General features: G+C 36.0%; 1 protein-coding gene across 1 annotated transcript in view; it reads left to right on the top strand.

The window, feature by feature from the left end:
- The first annotated feature begins 435 nt into the window (after positions 1 to 435).
- Positions 436 to 16,892, top strand: part of LOC125225489 (gamma-1-syntrophin) — a 39,072-nt gene continuing 22,615 nt past the window's right edge. Inside the window, exons 1-8 of the mRNA XM_048129230.1 lie at positions 436 to 875; positions 3,390 to 3,533; positions 4,110 to 4,269; positions 5,800 to 5,925; positions 6,767 to 6,885; positions 7,338 to 7,476; positions 7,668 to 7,738; positions 8,221 to 8,337. Coding sequence (XP_047985187.1) covers positions 840 to 875; positions 3,390 to 3,533; positions 4,110 to 4,269; positions 5,800 to 5,925; positions 6,767 to 6,885; positions 7,338 to 7,476; positions 7,668 to 7,738; positions 8,221 to 8,337 — 912 coding nt within the window. The 5' untranslated portion in view covers positions 436 to 839. The remainder of the gene's footprint in view (positions 876 to 3,389; positions 3,534 to 4,109; positions 4,270 to 5,799; positions 5,926 to 6,766; positions 6,886 to 7,337; positions 7,477 to 7,667; positions 7,739 to 8,220; positions 8,338 to 16,892) is intronic.

The raw sequence follows: 16,892 nt of genomic DNA, 5'->3' as shown, positions 1-16,892 counted from the left end.
TGGGAACCTCATTAACACTGGCAACACGTGCGAGAGGGACACCAGCCCAAACAATGCCCTCTCATGTGGACCGTTTTCGCTAGTCTGATACGATCGACTTTCTGTTTCAGTAATAAGGTTTAATTTCGTATGGCAAAAAATGTGATTGAGCTGTCCCCTGTAAAGGTCTTTGGATTGCAGTGATTGATTAGAAAGGGATGACATTACGATGTTGCCACTTTTTAATTTTCTACTCTTTTTTTTTACCGGACTGTATCGTGCCACACGGTGATGCCGTAGCATTATTTGTAAAAATTGTAAAGTTGTATACACATTGCGACGTGTTTCTGGTTAAAGTAATTTTAAAAACGCTTCAAGCCTACTCACACATTCATACAATGGTCATGCTAGTCTTGCTCGCTCCATCGCATTCGTATTGTAGAGTAGGGAATTCTAATTAAAAATAGGTCTTAATGATTGTTTTTACTTGGTAAACAATGTTTATCAGATCAACAATATCGTTACTAAACACCTAGAGTAAATCCATGATGATTTTTATGTGTCAAATATTTGGAAAACAGTGATTTATGTATTGTTTTGGTGCCAGTCACTTATATTGATTTATCGTAAGCCAGTGACCTGTTTTTCGTGTTATAAATGTGTTACTCGTAAATAATTAATGAAATCATTAGGAAAAGACCTGAAGATCATTGAAGATGACTTTCTGACAATAATTTCTACATATTACCTAGTTATATTTGGGAAGAAACCTATGAACATGGGTACGGAATCGAAATTCGGAAAACAGTGTTGATTTTTTCTAAATAATTGCTATTTTGTTATGGTGTTCTTGTTTTAACATGATGACACCAATAGAAGAAAATAAAGATGACAAGGTAAGTTCTAATTATCACTTATAGGTCAAAAATATAAACAAACTTGGTTGAAATAAACTTCACATAAAACAAAATATAAATTAAATTAAATGACAGCAGTACTAACTGTTAACTTACTAAGTGTTAACTTTTATTTAGTAAATTATTTGTGTATGAATACCTAGTTGAAAGTCAAAAGATAACTGGTATTATATTGTTATTCAATTTAAATTACATTATTTTATAGCATATTCTGCATAGGTATCTTGCTTCAATTTGCACAGCCTCATACAGTATCAGATAGAGATGGCCCGAATATGGACTTTGCCGAATACGAATATTCGGCCGAACATTCGGTTCAGCTCTTACCAAACCGAACATTCGGCCGAATATTCGGTTACGCCATGTTTTAAAAGGGGATGTTCATTAAAACTATATAATGGTTACATATGTTACTACAACTATGTTTTTATGATTTAGTAGATAACTAAAACTTAGTTAAAAGTGTTAAAACCGCTCTGAACTCTTCTCAACTCTTAAACTAAGGTTTTTTAACTTTTTTACAAAACAATTATATTTATATTTTGACGCATAGGTTTCTCTCTTTTTAGAAGTTCCTTAAAAAGCTACTAAAATAGGAGCTTATTATCCAATGGAATACGTAAGATTTTCAATAGTTATTTACTTTGTTTATTCGGTAAATATTCGGCAATGCAACCGAATTATTCGGCTGAATATGAACATTGAAAAACTTGCCGAATATGCCGAATACCGAATATTTACCGAATATTCGGCCCATCTCTAGTATCAGACTTTGCCAAGGCAGACACGCTAAACATGCTTAGTGACATAGTCAACATGAAAACTGATAATTTAATTAAGATAACTACTACTTTGAGTCAGCAGAGTTCTACTCTTTTTTGTTTTTTGTAGAATGTAAATTTGCTTCTCTACTTCTTATTTTCTGCTTCTGCAACCCTCATCCAAGCAAATTAATGTGTTTTGATGTTCTGTTATAAGGTTTAAAAAAATAACTGGTAACATAGCAAAAAGGTACTTTTTTTAGAAAAGAAAAAGTAAATTTTTATTTTAAGTGCCAGTTTTAAAAAATAACATTTACTTTTTATGTGAAAATGCACCCAAACTTAAAAAAAATTACACAAAAATATTTGTTTTTGGCGAAATTCGCTTGATGTCATATAACATTTTACCTTTAGTTTGCCCTCAGAAATGCGTAGTTAAAATCTTTCGGTTCCCTCATGTGACATTGTGTATATGACATTATGACTATTGTCAAGAGGGCGCTGTTAGTGCGTCTTCACATTATCCGATCCAATATCGGATGTCGGACCGATATCCCATACATTGCAGGCGCTATCTTGGATTTTCTCCATTGAAATCCTTCCGACATCCGATCGGATAATGTGAAAATGGACTTATTCTGATGTATGTGGTGAGAGTTGCGTATAGTATGAAGAAAATAGTATTAATGAAATTTTGTAACATGGCGCATAGTCATATATTATAACTGGTCACGCTTCAGAAAATATTTTGTAATATAGAAAAACTTTGCAAATTACCTATGTATTCTTAAGGATCTCAAGATAAAGAAACAAAATTGCACATACGCTGCAGACTCTAAAAGATCCCCAGAATAAGTGTTATTTTAATACCAACACTTCTTCAACAATATTTTTATGTAGTTATCTTTATAGGTCATGTTATCAGGAGACCTGCTGGATAAAAACACCAAGCTTCATTAAGACTCCCTTTTTAAAACTTTATTTTAAAAGGTAGTGAAGCGAGATAATGTCTAATGGTTTAACAATAAGTAATGGGTATAGTATTTAGCCAATGGCTGGTCTGTTCATATGACAAAGACTTAACTAAACAATAGCAGCTCTTATCAAAGAAGTATTTTTAAGCTATTGTGGTGTTACACATTCCAATATCAATTGTGAAAAAATACAATTGTAAATTGTTGGACATAGGATTCCAAATACATATACTGAAATAGAAGACCTTTTTCTAGACTTCTCAACAGTTGTTAATGTCATAATATTTATTTAGTTCAATTTATTGAGAAATTAATTTAAAAACATATGTTCAGATCCTCAGTGCAACGTCATACTAGAGTGTTCGGTTCGCCTAAGATTTCATCATAATAAAATTTAAAAAAATGCCCATTCATGATGTGAGAGACAAAAACACATAAGTGATATAAGGGTTTCAACTAAAAGTAGACCTCTGCCATGTTTACTCATCGATTTTTATGCAGTTTTCACAAGGTTAGTCCCATGACATTCAATGTCCTAACACTGGTACAAAATAACTCTAATGAAATTGAAATCCTAACCAAATGGAACAGATTGTTTTGATTTATAAACAAAAGAAATTAATCTCTTTTTTGCCAGAAAAGTTTATTCAAATAATGTGGCAATTTTCCTTGTAGCTAGGGGTTAAAGTGATTTTTGAGAAACTGGTGCAAAGCCAGAGCAGTCAACTGGTGATTAATAACATAAATCCTATTTTCAGATCCGTGTGGGCATGGTGCAAGTATCGGACGGCAAGTCGCGGCCGCGGCCTGCGCGTCTCGTGCTCAGTATGGATGCAGTTACCGTGCAGCGAGAAGTACCTGTAGTGGTACCCGTGCGGGACAAGAATGTGCCTCATGCTAGGGTTAGTTCTTGTATTCTGTACAGGCGTAGTGCAAAATATTTTTCCATTATATTTTTATGGAAATGCACAAACGCAGTACAAGAATAACAGAGAAATATGGAAAACTATTATGCACTAAAGCTTGACCAGAAATATATAACTTTTGTCAAGAGGGCGCTGTTACTCTCATGTATGCGGTGACAGTCCAGTTTAGTAAGAAGAAAATAGTTCTAATGGAATTCCGCAACATGGCGCGCGTAGACAGATTTCTTTTCAGCCTTTACAACCGTACCAGGTCGAGATAACTCTTCACAACTCACAGGCCGCGGACCCCATCAGCAATGAAAAAACTCAAATGTGAGCCCTTGTCAGAATACTTTTTGGAAATATCTCTTATTCCACATGTGAGCTCAGTTGCCCAATGAAACTTAAGCCTTAAGTTTGAGGGTTACACAAAAGTTAGATGAAAACTGGCATCAAAACAATAATATGGTATCAATTGGGGTGGGATGCAGCATTATTGCCTTTCAATTCTGAATAATTGTGATGACAGAATATTGGTAATTGCATAGTATTGATAATTTCTCTTCATTCCAGGAGCGTATGGTGCAAATAACCCGACAGAAGGTTGGCGGCCTTGGACTTAGTATAAAGGGTGGGGCCGAACACAAGCTGCCGATTCTTATATCCAAGATTTACAAGGACCAGGCGGCGGACCAGACGGGGCAGTTGTTTGTTGGCGATGCAGTTATAAAAGGTGAGGGTGATGTGTTTTATATAATTTACTAGCTTTTGCCCGCGGCTTCGCTCGCGTTAGAAAGACACAAAAAGTAGCCTATGTCACTCTCCATCTCTTCAACTATCTCCACTTAAAAAATCACGTCAATTCATCGCTCCGTTTGGCCGTAAAACACGGACAAACAAACAGACACACACACTTTCCCATTTATAATATTATATATAGTATGGACTAGCTCTCCGCCCCAGCTACGCACGGGGATTAAATCATAAAAATGTTAATAGTAACTTATTAGCACTAGCTTATATTGCACGCCAAAGAAAAAAATGCAGAGCTCGCCTTGCTGATTCCGAATATATATGTAATTTTATTTTAATAAAAACACGAGTTACTGCACTCTACACCCGCGTCTGATTTGCGTTCGAATCGCGTTTGTATTGATATGCATGCTTTTAGTAATAGTCCTGCAAATGCACGGTTTTAAACACTCGGTCTTATTGCGCTTAAAGTACAGAGAACAGCAACCGAACTTTTTTCAACTCAAACTCTCCAAACCTATCGTGATTATTTATAGAATTCCACTTATTCTCAAAGGCCACTCAATATTTCCATTAAAGCGAGTCTGCACTTTTTCTTGTCACCAACTTAATGAAAGTTTTAAGCCTTTCCAATTTCTACTATTATTATCCAATTCCCACTTTCCTAACAAGTTTAAACTGAGAAGCTCAGACTTTTCAAATGCAAATGGCCTAGTTTATTGAATTAGACAGGACGTCTGGCGTAATTGGGGGCAATCAAGCCAAGTCTTGAGCTAATTGCTCAACTAGTGCTCCTGCCCAAATGAGCACATAGTTTCGCTATTGTTACAGTGCGAGACAGGAATTTTAATGCCTTTTAACAGGCTGTTCTAGATTCAATTATTTTTATTCATAGGCACAAGTGTAATTTGGCGACGTGCCAAAAATAGGGTTAAAACTGTTAAAAGTAAAAATTTTGGAAATATGATTTAAATAAATGAATGTACGAATATAATATCTATATCTACATTCTACCGATAGGGTATGAGAATGATTATAACAAAAAAAAAAAAAAACATTTTAATTTAAATGAACCTTTAGGTAGATTTAGAACAATAGCAAGTACTTTGCTGTTCAGGTTTGTTAAAACCGTGTATTTTCACTTGTGCCTACAATAGGCTAGTTTCTACTAGTCAAATCAGCTTCTTTTTAAGAACTGTCAAAACGATTTGCTAATATGGAATTACTATGAAATACTGAGGAGTGACGTCACGGTCAATTCATTTACTTTATAGCTTTCTCTTTGACTTATTAAATATAAATTATGCTTTAACATAACTACTGTCCATATTTTTCTTCTAATTATGTGGTGCTTTATTTCGTGCATTGCATAAAATATTTTATTTTAAGTGTAGGAAACTAGCCTATTATATGTAGATATGCAATAGCCTTTGCGCTTAAAATTGTGTGTAATGAATTGTCATAGGTATACTCTAAACAAAACTAAAATATAGTTTTATTTATTATGTAGTAAACGGCGAGTACATCACAGCCTGCTCACACGACGATGCGGTCACCATACTACGAAACGCAGGCGATATTGTCGTCTTGACGGTCAAGCACTATCGCGCAGCCACGCCTTTTCTACAGAAACAAGGTATGCTACTTTCTTCTAATACTTTTCCCATGATTATAGTGCAATATCTGGGCTTTTTCCAAAATAAATCTTGAAAATCGAATTCACCAGATCTGGAAGAGTTTGGGGGCTCATTCTTCTCAGAATCACGAGCTGATTCGATCCCGACGATAAAAAAATGTGTACCAAATTTTTTATACAAAATTCGAGGTTCCAATACGTCACGCTCGTAGTAAGTTCATACTAATATCGTGACGTAAAGGAAGAAAAAAGAGGAAACATTTTTTGTCTGGTGAAATTCGATTTTCGAGATTTATTTTGGAAAATGCCCGTCTATGTCCTAGCTGGGTTACACGACGTTATCAAAGTACTTCGTAACGTCGAAGTAATTCACGACTTGACAATCCTATGATACCGACCAGTCGACCTTTCAAGGTTCAATAAGCACTGACATTACGTTAATGTCCTTAACACTTAACATTGTAAACCTTACGGTTTTGTACTAAAAGATGTTGTGACCCATACACGGGGACGTTGGAAAGTGAATGTATCAAAGCTTTCGTAGTTGATAACAAATTCAGACAGATCTAATCTGCCTAGTTGGTCACTGGAGATTTATTGTAATGGTTGGTGTTCCTTCGAAAGAAGAAAGCGTTAGCGGTACATATTGATGTATTGCGAAGAGATTTGCCTTCGTATTGCTACGGAATCTTATGAACGTGTCATGTTATTTCAGTCAGTGTCAGTACATCTCGTGCATGACAAATGATGACAAATACGAACCATTCCGGAAAAATACGAATGAAACCCTTTTCGCACTACATCTGTACTATGTTCCTAATGCTATGGCATCTATTTCTAGCGGACGGCGCGTCAGATACAGACAGTAGTACGGGCGACGAACACCCGTCCCTACACGGCAAGCCTGTCGACGCTAACTGCAATGAGAAGAGCGCGGAACAGACCAATGGCGGGTGGCAGGTATTTACCTATTTGTCGATCTGGTAGATGATCGCTTTATTGTTGCACTGTTTCTAGTTTCTGATTAAATTTTACGCGTTACGCACTGTACAATGTCTCCAATCAGCCACCAAACCATTAGGCACAGTTATAAAAAAGATTGCTTTATCGAAAAATTATTGAAGTGAAACTTCTAATGCGACTAAAATAAGGATGTATCGTAATTGCACAACGGTGCCACCGTGGCTTAGTTGTAAGTGGTCGGCTTCGTACTCTGGAGGCCGCAAGATCGAATCTCACAAAACCAACTGACAGCGTTAATCGTTAAACGTAATAAGTTTAACACTCAATGTTGCCAACTCGAATTTTGAAAAACAACACATTACGAAGTTTAACTTCTTCGGCGCAGAGGGGCTCGCACTATTTTTGTTTTGTATGTGAAGTAGATTTGAATTAAAATGACTGGTTTTCAGACTGCGTGGGGCGAGGAGGAAAACTCCAGGCCCGGCAGCGCGGCTGGCTCGCTCCGCTCTCGACCGTCATCCGTCGCTTCTGACAGACTCACCGCCGACCAAACGCAGGGAGCTAAAGAGTGGAAAGACGTAGTTTCAGGTATGTTTCACAAACGCTTCAGCTGATATAAGACACATTGGGTGTAATATTTTTGTCTTTACTAAATCTTGTAATTAAAGTACTATGACATATTTTTAAATTAACGGAAAAATGGAAAAATTGTGGCGGTGGTGGTTAGGGTGGTTAAGTACTATATATGAGTAACACTTATCATTGTGTTTTGTTTTCAGTACCTTTAATGATGGGATATGTTACAAGATACGTCTTTGGAACGGACAAGCTAAGGCCGGGCGCTTTCGAAGTAAGAAAATAAAATTAATCTCATACAGCACAGGGTTTTTACCTTTTCGCTCTACAGAGTGGGGCCTGTAACAAAGGCGAAGAATTGAACTGTAGGCTATTCTCCTTATACTGATCAACATTTGTTCAGTGACTTTTAAAAATTATGAAGTCTTTAAATTTTTTATTTTTCATACAAAATAAATATTCGCTTCAATGTACGCCATTATTGTTGTCATTGACGTTGTCTGTCACACTTTAGACTTAACAGAATTCGCAATACATTACCTCTTAGAAAAAACTTTCAAGGGTGATAAAAATCAAAATACAAGTTATTTTTAAAAGTCGCCGAACAAATGTTGATCAGTATAAGGAGAATAGCCTAGAGTTCAATTCTTCGCCTTTGTTACAGGCCCCACTCCTTCGCTCAGTTCCGAAGCTCCGCGTATTCTTCCTTAGAGTATATTTTTTGTCTGTGCTAAATTCCTATTGAATTTGTCGTAGGTCCGCGGAGCCCGGCCTCAGATAACGACGGGCGTCATACACGCGGAGGACCCCGCGGCACTGTCGCAGTGGCTTAAGAGCATATCGGACAACATTGTTGGACTCACCAATCTACAGGTTTACAATTTAGAACTTTCAAGTTTGATTTAATAATTATAAAGTCCAAATTACAAGTGGACAATATGTTATCAGCTTAGAATTGTTTACTGAGTGTGCTTTTGACACGCTAGCAGTACGAATTTATATTATACTAGCTTTTTCCCGCGGCTTCATAGGGCAGCTTCCGGGGGAGTCTCTTCCAAACAAAACTCAAAATTCAATTTACACCACTTATTTATTATACCGTTCAACACCACTAAATATTACAAGGATTTTAAGAGCTAATTAAACAGCTAGACGTTACTCACTAGACTAGACTAATTTTCTTAGATACATGCTTTTATAAAATAATGCAATGACGTAAACGATGCGGCGTAAGTAGTTCACACGTGTTACCTACATTCTAATGCTGGCGCTGCATATAACAGCCCCCCCGATAAGACGAAGCTTTATCTCAAATAGATGAAGCTGAGTACAAAGGAAACTTCTGTCGTTTCGATGGAGTTAACATTATTATGAGGTTTACTTTTGCTTTCATTATTACGCTGGTTAAATATTTGAATACAATAGTTAGATGCTGATGAACGCTTATAATTACCATTAATATAATAACACTTGAAACACTTAAATATAAAGCTTAGCATCATAAAACCAACTAAAGATAAGGTAACACTAGAATAGTATGTACCATATTTCATAGGGTGAGATTGCTGCTGTAAGTTATCTTTATCATTTTCTAAACTGTCTAGTTTATGAGATGCGGATTTTTAAGAGTCGAGATTTATATTACTGAGGGAGATGGGTGTTAGTACAGGTACTGTATTATTGAACTTTCCTTTCTTACCTTACAGCAGTCATCTTCTATGATATTGAAGTCTGATCGCATATTATTGGGATCAATACATTTTTAGATGTACTAGGTACTGATAGTTTTGGAGTATCCAATACAAATCTTATCTTAATTTTAAAATACCAGTGCCAAATATAGCATTTTTTTTATATTATCATTTATCATTACATTTTACATTAAGGTGAGGTTTTGGTTATATTAAATACTATTTATTGTTATTTAGGACATGCCAAATCAATTTAATAACAATTCGATCAATTTAGAATCACATTCTTTGGGTAAAGATTTCGATACTTCAGTAAAAAGTCGTATTTCACAACATGGGTTGTTTATGCTAGAGTAAATAGTTATTAAAGGGCAAATGGAATATTCGCTACTGACTGTGGTACATGTATCTAGATTTTCAAATAGTGCGTAATGTAACTTGTCATCGGTTATCGCCATGAAAGAGCTAAAAGGGTGTATGAGAGAGAAATTGTTAGGATTTTCTACTTCGTGAGGTATAGAATAGAATAGAATAGAATATCTTTATTGCGAACCATGGTACACGTAGAGTTGTTACATTTCATTAAAATATAGGCAGAGGGAGAGCTTTATAAACGGTGTATTTTTCGGGACAAATCAATGGGATACTTAAAACAGAAACTAGCTTTCGGTTATTTCGATTATAGTCATTGGAACAGGAAAATCCAAGTTATGATTAAAAATTGATATATTTTTTTAATAATTCCTTATATAAGTTAAAGGGTGAGAGGACTGAGGGGTGTAAAATATTCGTTTTGGAAAATAGAATTGCATTCAAGACAGAATCTAGGTAATTGGATGCCGCAATCAATGAACTCCATTACATTTACTAGGTTGTTGACGCGCGACATATAAGTCAGCTGTTCATTTATCATTGTAACTTGAGCCGGTAAGGCTCGGTTCATATGCTCGAGTTTAATGTTTATTTTAAATTCGTTTGCATTTAGAGTTGAATGTATTTATGCTGAGTAGAAGTGAGTTTAATTAGGGATGAGCGGGTTTTATTTCATTGACATGATACTTGGTATGACGGCGGTTAATACAAAGAGTGACGTTATGTTTGTTATTGATTTTGATTATTTTGTAAGGGCCTTTCCACACTGGGGATAGAGCCTTGCGTAGTCTAAGATGTTGTTTTAAATAGACAAGGTCACCAGTTTTATACGATATTTCACGAGATGGAGAGTCGTAATATTTTTTAGAAGTTTCTTTGCTTTTAAGGATATGCTCTAAGGCTTTTTCACGGCTAAAGCGCATACGATATTGAAGGGCTCGTACATACTCATTGTAAGTCAGATTATCACTTGTTTCATACATAGAATTAGGAATATGAGGTTTGTGTCCGTAGAGAAGTTCGTAAGGTGTGTATTGAGTTACACTATGAGGAGTGGTGTTGTAGCAAAGAATAGCTGTAAATATATAGCAGTGCCAATCATTCTGATTTTCATTCACAAACGATTTCAAATATTCTTTCAAGGTCCCGTTATTTCGTTCAAGGGCACCGTTTGTCTGTGGGTGATAGGGTGTAGAAAAAAGTGATTTTATCTTAAAGATATTGTTAATCTGTTTAAAAAGGTCAGAAGTGAAACAGGTGCCGAGATCGGTTAAAACCATTTTTGGGATACCGAATAGGGCCATGAAATGTACAAGGCTACGAGCTACTTCTTCACTTGTAGCTGTGACTTGTGGGTATGCGCATGAGAATTTGGTGAGATCATCTTGGATGGTTAAGATAAATTTGAATTTCTGAGGTCCAGCTTCCGGAAGGGGACCTACTATGTCGAGTGCTAATCGTTCAAATGGTTGTGTACTGGATGAAGTTATCACCATAGGAGCCTTATTGCATTTTCTTAGTGGCTTATTGATTTGACATAGTTTACAGGATTTAACGTAATTTTCGATGTCCATGCGCATTGTTTTCCAATAGTACGAGGCTTTTATTCGATTGAGCATACGGTTCATCCCGGGGTGTCCGGCGATGGTGGAATCGTGATTTTCTTTAAGAATTTGAGGGACTTCGGCTGGGGTAGGGTATATCGTTTTGTTTTTGTATATGTGTATTTTTATGTTTGTATTATGGAAGATAAAGGAAATCATGTTATATATTTTGCTGTAAGAGATTTTTGTGAATGGCTCTGTGAAATCTGATATCGCTAAGTCGGTGAGTGTGGGATTGTTTTGTAAAATGATATCTCGTAAGGACATGAGCAGGTTAAAAATAGATTTATAATTTGTTTCCTCGTAGTGATTTATTTTTGTGAATAAGAAATAGTAAGTCTTTTCGTTATTGGGAAATGGCAGTACAGTATAGGGTTCGCGTTCGGAGTTACGTAATTCGCCTTGGTTTGGTAAATTGTTTAATATTTCTTCGAGGTTCGGCATAGAGGGGTCAAAGTCTAGTGAGGTAGGACATGCGATTGAATTAATTTTAGACCGCAATAATTTTTCAGAATGCTCTTCAATTTTAGTGTTATTTTGCCCAGTAGCGTTAATAAATTGCTTTTTAGAATATTGTTCATAAGTATCTTGGTTAGGTGTGTTTGCAATTTGGTTTCGGGTTATAGCATGTACCGGGATGCGAGATAGGGCGTCAGCATTGGAATTAAGTTTGCCTTGCTTGTAAATAACTTCATAATTATATTCTTCTAATTTTAGCCTCCAGCGTATAAGTCTGCTTCCCGGATCTTTCACATTAAAAAGCCATGTGAGTGGTCGGTGATCGGTGACAATTTTGAATTTGTTTCCGTATAAATACGGACGGAAACATTTTACTGCAAAGATTATAGCTAAGAGTTCCTTTTCGGTAGTAGAGTAATTACATTCCGCCTTGTTCATCGTACGGGACGCATACGCGATGGGAAGGTCCTTTCCTATAGGACCTTGTGAAAGCACGGCACCGACTGAACTGTTACTTGCGTCAGTCGTAACTACAAAAGGTTGTGAAAAGTCAGGGTATTGGAGTAGAGGTGCTGTAGTCAGTTTTTCTTTGAGATGATTAAATGAAAGATCTTGTTCTGAAGTCCAATTAAATGTAACATCTTTCTTTAGAAGGGAGGTAAGTGGTTTAGTTATTTGAGAAAAGTTGTCTATAAATCTGCGGTAGTATCCAACTAATCCAAGAAAGGATTTTACTTCTTTAGCGTTTCGCGGAACAGGGAATTGAGTGACAGCCCTAACTTTATCGGGGTTAGGTTGCACGCCTTTGTCGGTGATTATATGACCTAAGTACGTCACTTCGCGTCGGAGAAATTCACACTTATCGGGTTGCAATTTTAGATTATATTCTCGGAATCTGTCGAAGACGAGATGAAGTTTTTGGATATGACTCTCGAGGTCATGTGAATATATGATACAGTCATCTAAGTATATGTAGCAGTGTAGGCCTTGTAGGCCTGAAAGGACGAGGTTCATAAGTCGTTGGAAGGTAGAAGGTGCGTTTTTGAGACCAAAGGGCATTCTATTAAATTGGAAATGGCCCGATATTCCACTGGGGTTGAGAATCGTAAAGCCTGTTTTCGCTGAGTCAGCAGGGTCCATTGGAATTTGGTGAAAACCGGAAACGAGGTCTAATGTCGAAAAGTATTTAGATTTTCCTAATTGATCAAGGATATCAGTTATAAGTGGAATTGGATAAACTTCGGTTACCGTGACGTCATTCAGGCGCCTGTAATCGATTACGATGCGCCATTTTCTTTGACCTGAGGCGTCGATTTTTTTAGGGACGATCCAGACTGGTGCACTCCAGGGAGATATAGAGGGTTTGATAATGTTTTGGTCTAGCATTTTCTTAATTTGCTTATCAACTTCTTGTCGATGACATTCTGGGAACCTGTAGGACTTAGCATTGATAGGCGCAGCGTTGCCTGTGTTAATGGAATGTTTCAGAGCTGGGGTATGAGTCAAGGAATCCCCTTCGAGGTAAAATATATCTGCGTATTTACTGCAACATTGTAGTAGTGATTTTCTCTCTTCTGGGTTCAAATGTTCGTGACGTATGAGGTCTAACACGCGCTGAATACGATTGGACTGACCTGAGGTTACATTGTTTACACAAGTAGTGTGTTCTGATGAGTCACTCATAAGAGCGGAGTAATCTATTGGAGTAATAGTGACATTACATTCTTTAATTTCGATGGAAGAGTCGGTAGTATTTAAAATAGATACGTTGGCGCGTTTGTTGCATTTTATAGTAACTATACAATTGGCTAAGTAAACACCGTCTTTGAGCTTGTGATCTAAAATGAGGCCCTCTTTGATACCCGCGAGTTCAGAATCTGGATTGGAAATAACACATTCTATTACGCCTTCGGATCGAGCTGGGATTATGTAAGATTGTTGATTAAAATGGATTTGTAAAGTGTGGCCCTGTAGGGACAGAGTGTTAGTTCTATAATCTATGTTGCATGTGAAGAATTTTAGGAAATCGTTACCTATAATGCCGTCATATTTGAGATTGACTTCGTCTTTAATGACGTGAAACTTGTATGAAATAGTATCATCTAGGAGAGGGAATTGTAATTGTGAGGACCCTAGTGTTTCACAATAAGAGTCTGTGTCGTTTATTCCTTTAAGTTTAATAATCTCAGAGGAAAGGCATGGTTTTTCTTTGAAACTGGAGTGTTTTATAATACTGACACTAGCGCCTGTGTCGATAAGGAAACAGAGAGGTTGTTCAGAGTCAGACATCGTCAAGTATGTGTAAGGCAAAGATATCCCCTTTTTCAATGAATGAATTTCGTAACATGGTATTGGATGGTGATAAGCAATAATGTGTCAACCCACACGCCAACCATTTTGAGAAAATGGCGTCTAAAGATTTTTTCTCATTTTTTTGTGTTTCTCTTAAAAAGATTGTTTTTTATATAGATTGTTGTGTTTTTCAGCTATAATACGTTCAGTAGTAGTGATTATTGTAGCTTAATTTCAAAACAAACGTCAATTTGACGAAATAATGCCCTTTTCTTTTATTGCGAATTGTTCGACGACGTCAAACTTTTTCAAGACTGTGTTATGATACTTAACCCACTTTTGCTAATTGTTTAAAAATATCTATGAGTCTTAAATAAACATGTTAAAGCACATAAATTGTTATTGTAAAATACTCTACCTATGCATATTTTTAACTTTATAAGTGTTAAGTAACATATCAGTCATGGTCACTTATGTTATTAGGTATAAATAATAAAATAATAATAAATATTATAGGACATTCTTACACAGATTGACTGAGACCCACGGTAAGCTCAAGAAGGCTTGTGTTGTGGGTACTCAGACAACGATATATATAATATATAAATACTTATATACATAGAAAACATCCATGACTCTTGACTCAGGAACAAATATCTGTGCTCATCACACAAATAAATGCCCTTACCGGGATTCGAACCCGGGACCGCGGCGTAGCAGGCAGGGTCACTACCGACTGCGCCAGACCGGTCGTCATGTAGGAATCAATACATTATTTATTAATCAAACCTTTTAATGATTTTTCTACTCCCGAACTGTTATTCGTCATTTACAGGATTGTGCCTATCGAAAAAACTGAAAACGCATTGTTTGGTTCTGTAATCATGGCAACGCATTGCATTAACGATACTGCGTGCGTGCGCGGGAAGGCTTTGGGCAGCTGAGCTGACAGTGCAAACCTTTGCAATACAGGAAACAGTGTGAATTTCGCAAGAATTATTTAAAAAAACTATTAAAAACTAAGTGCATGGTCGTTGTAAAAGTATTGTATGCAATGGTGTTTAACTGACTCCAAAATACTCGTGGAAAGTACGCCACTCATATTTCTTGACCTCCTTTAAACGCCTGTTGAATAAAATACTATAAATTAACTATTAGAGTAATGATCATTTCTAGACACATATTTAAATTATCTGTGCTTTTTCAACAAAAAATCGTTACAAAAACCAAATAATCATCTTTAAAAAAAAACAAACTACTTATCTAAAATATACAACAAAATATTTTTTACGCTAAGAAATAGACTAAGTCATTTAAATTATGAATAACTCATGACTTGTACAAGAACAAAACATAAAATATCTTTAACAAAATAATTAACTACCATTCAGTAAGTATTCAAAAATCAAACAATATTTTTATGCATACATTAACACGTCTTAATGTAATTAGTAATTATAAAAAAATAGTAGCTTATATTAAATTTTTATATAAACACGTACTTGTAAAAAATGTTTGCAAATTATAATAACGAATATGTATATTCATGACTTAAAATGTTCAATTTCGTACTGAATTTACCATTCATGTGCAAAAATATACTAATGGACTAAGTCATAACTTATTCAAACATAAATTAATATGAACAGTTATATTTTACAATATAGTGTCATGGTACTTACACCAAAAACGAACAATTTATGACCCGAATATAATTTAACAATAATGACTTATGTTTTATAACACGGGTCGTAGCATAAAACAACGAATAAAATATCATTTTGCAATAATCATTCAAGTCTCATAGTGGGTAACTATGTCATTTTTTGCGTTTTGCAAGAATGGGTCAAGTGTAAAAAAATCGTTGAGTCAACCCTCATAACACATTATTGTAATTTAAATATGTCTTCTGCCAATTACTATCATAAGTTAAGGTTCTTGACACATTAATGCAAAACAGGCAACACACGATATAGGATTTGTGTTAACCTATTTTTTTACTTTTGGGATAGTAAAAATTTTCAAAATGAAAAGGTCATTTTTGCAAATAGAAGTTTAAAAATCCAGCTATAACATGGCATTAAGATCTCATTTTTTTAGTTTTTGTGGGTTGACACATTATTGCTTATCACCATCCTTTCAGATACGGTATCGTGAAGAGCAGGGGCAGGTTCTTTCTTAGACTTGGTGGGCATTTTTGTGCTTGATTCAGTGAGAGATAATTTAGGTATTGATTCTAAAGATGAGGAAGGGCTTAGTTTGTTTACGTTAAGGTTCAATAGAGACTGGGAAGTAGGACTCCCTTTGGAAGGAGGTGTGAGATTGTCATGAGATTTAGAACGACTCAACTGCAGTCTGTGTGGTTGAGATGAACAAGGAATAGTAGGACTCCGAATTTGTGGAGATGTAAGCTTAGCATTGGATTTAGTAAGACTCAACTGCATTCTATGTGGTTGAGATGAATAAGGAATAGTAGGACTCCGAATTTGTGGAGATGTAGGCTTGGTATTGGATTTAGTAAGACTCAACTGCATTCTATGTGGTTGAGATGAATAAGGAATAGTAAGACTCCGATTTTCAGGAGATGTGAGATTGGTATACAAATTTGGGAAACAGCGAGAGACAGTGGTCGTGTCCTTTAATAAAGGTGATCTCGGCAGACACGCGACCGGGATCTTATTCAGTTTAAATGATCATCATAATTCGTTTCTAATTGCAATTCGCAATAATTCGTATTGACCTGGTTACCCGGTGTGTTTGAACTTTGAGCACCGGCATTAGCTGCTGACGCGGAATTTGAAGCGCCGCCGCCGTTAAGGCGCATATTATTAATATATTGTCTCTTGCGACACTCATTTATTGTATGTCCTACATTTTTACAATAGGCACAGACCTTTGTTTTATTTGGGAATTGGTTTGGAGGATAATCTGAGTTTGTAGGGGGCCTGTTGAAAGAATCGGGATGCTGACGAGGTTTTATGTAGTAGGAATAACGTTCCTTTTTAGAATG

The sequence above is a fragment of the Leguminivora glycinivorella genome, chromosome 4 (genome assembly GCF_023078275.1).
Source record: "Leguminivora glycinivorella isolate SPB_JAAS2020 chromosome 4, LegGlyc_1.1, whole genome shotgun sequence".
NCBI lineage: Eukaryota > Metazoa > Arthropoda > Insecta > Lepidoptera > Tortricidae > Leguminivora > Leguminivora glycinivorella.
The sequence above is the reverse complement of the archived record's forward strand: the minus strand, read 5'-3'. Positions and strand labels throughout refer to the sequence as shown.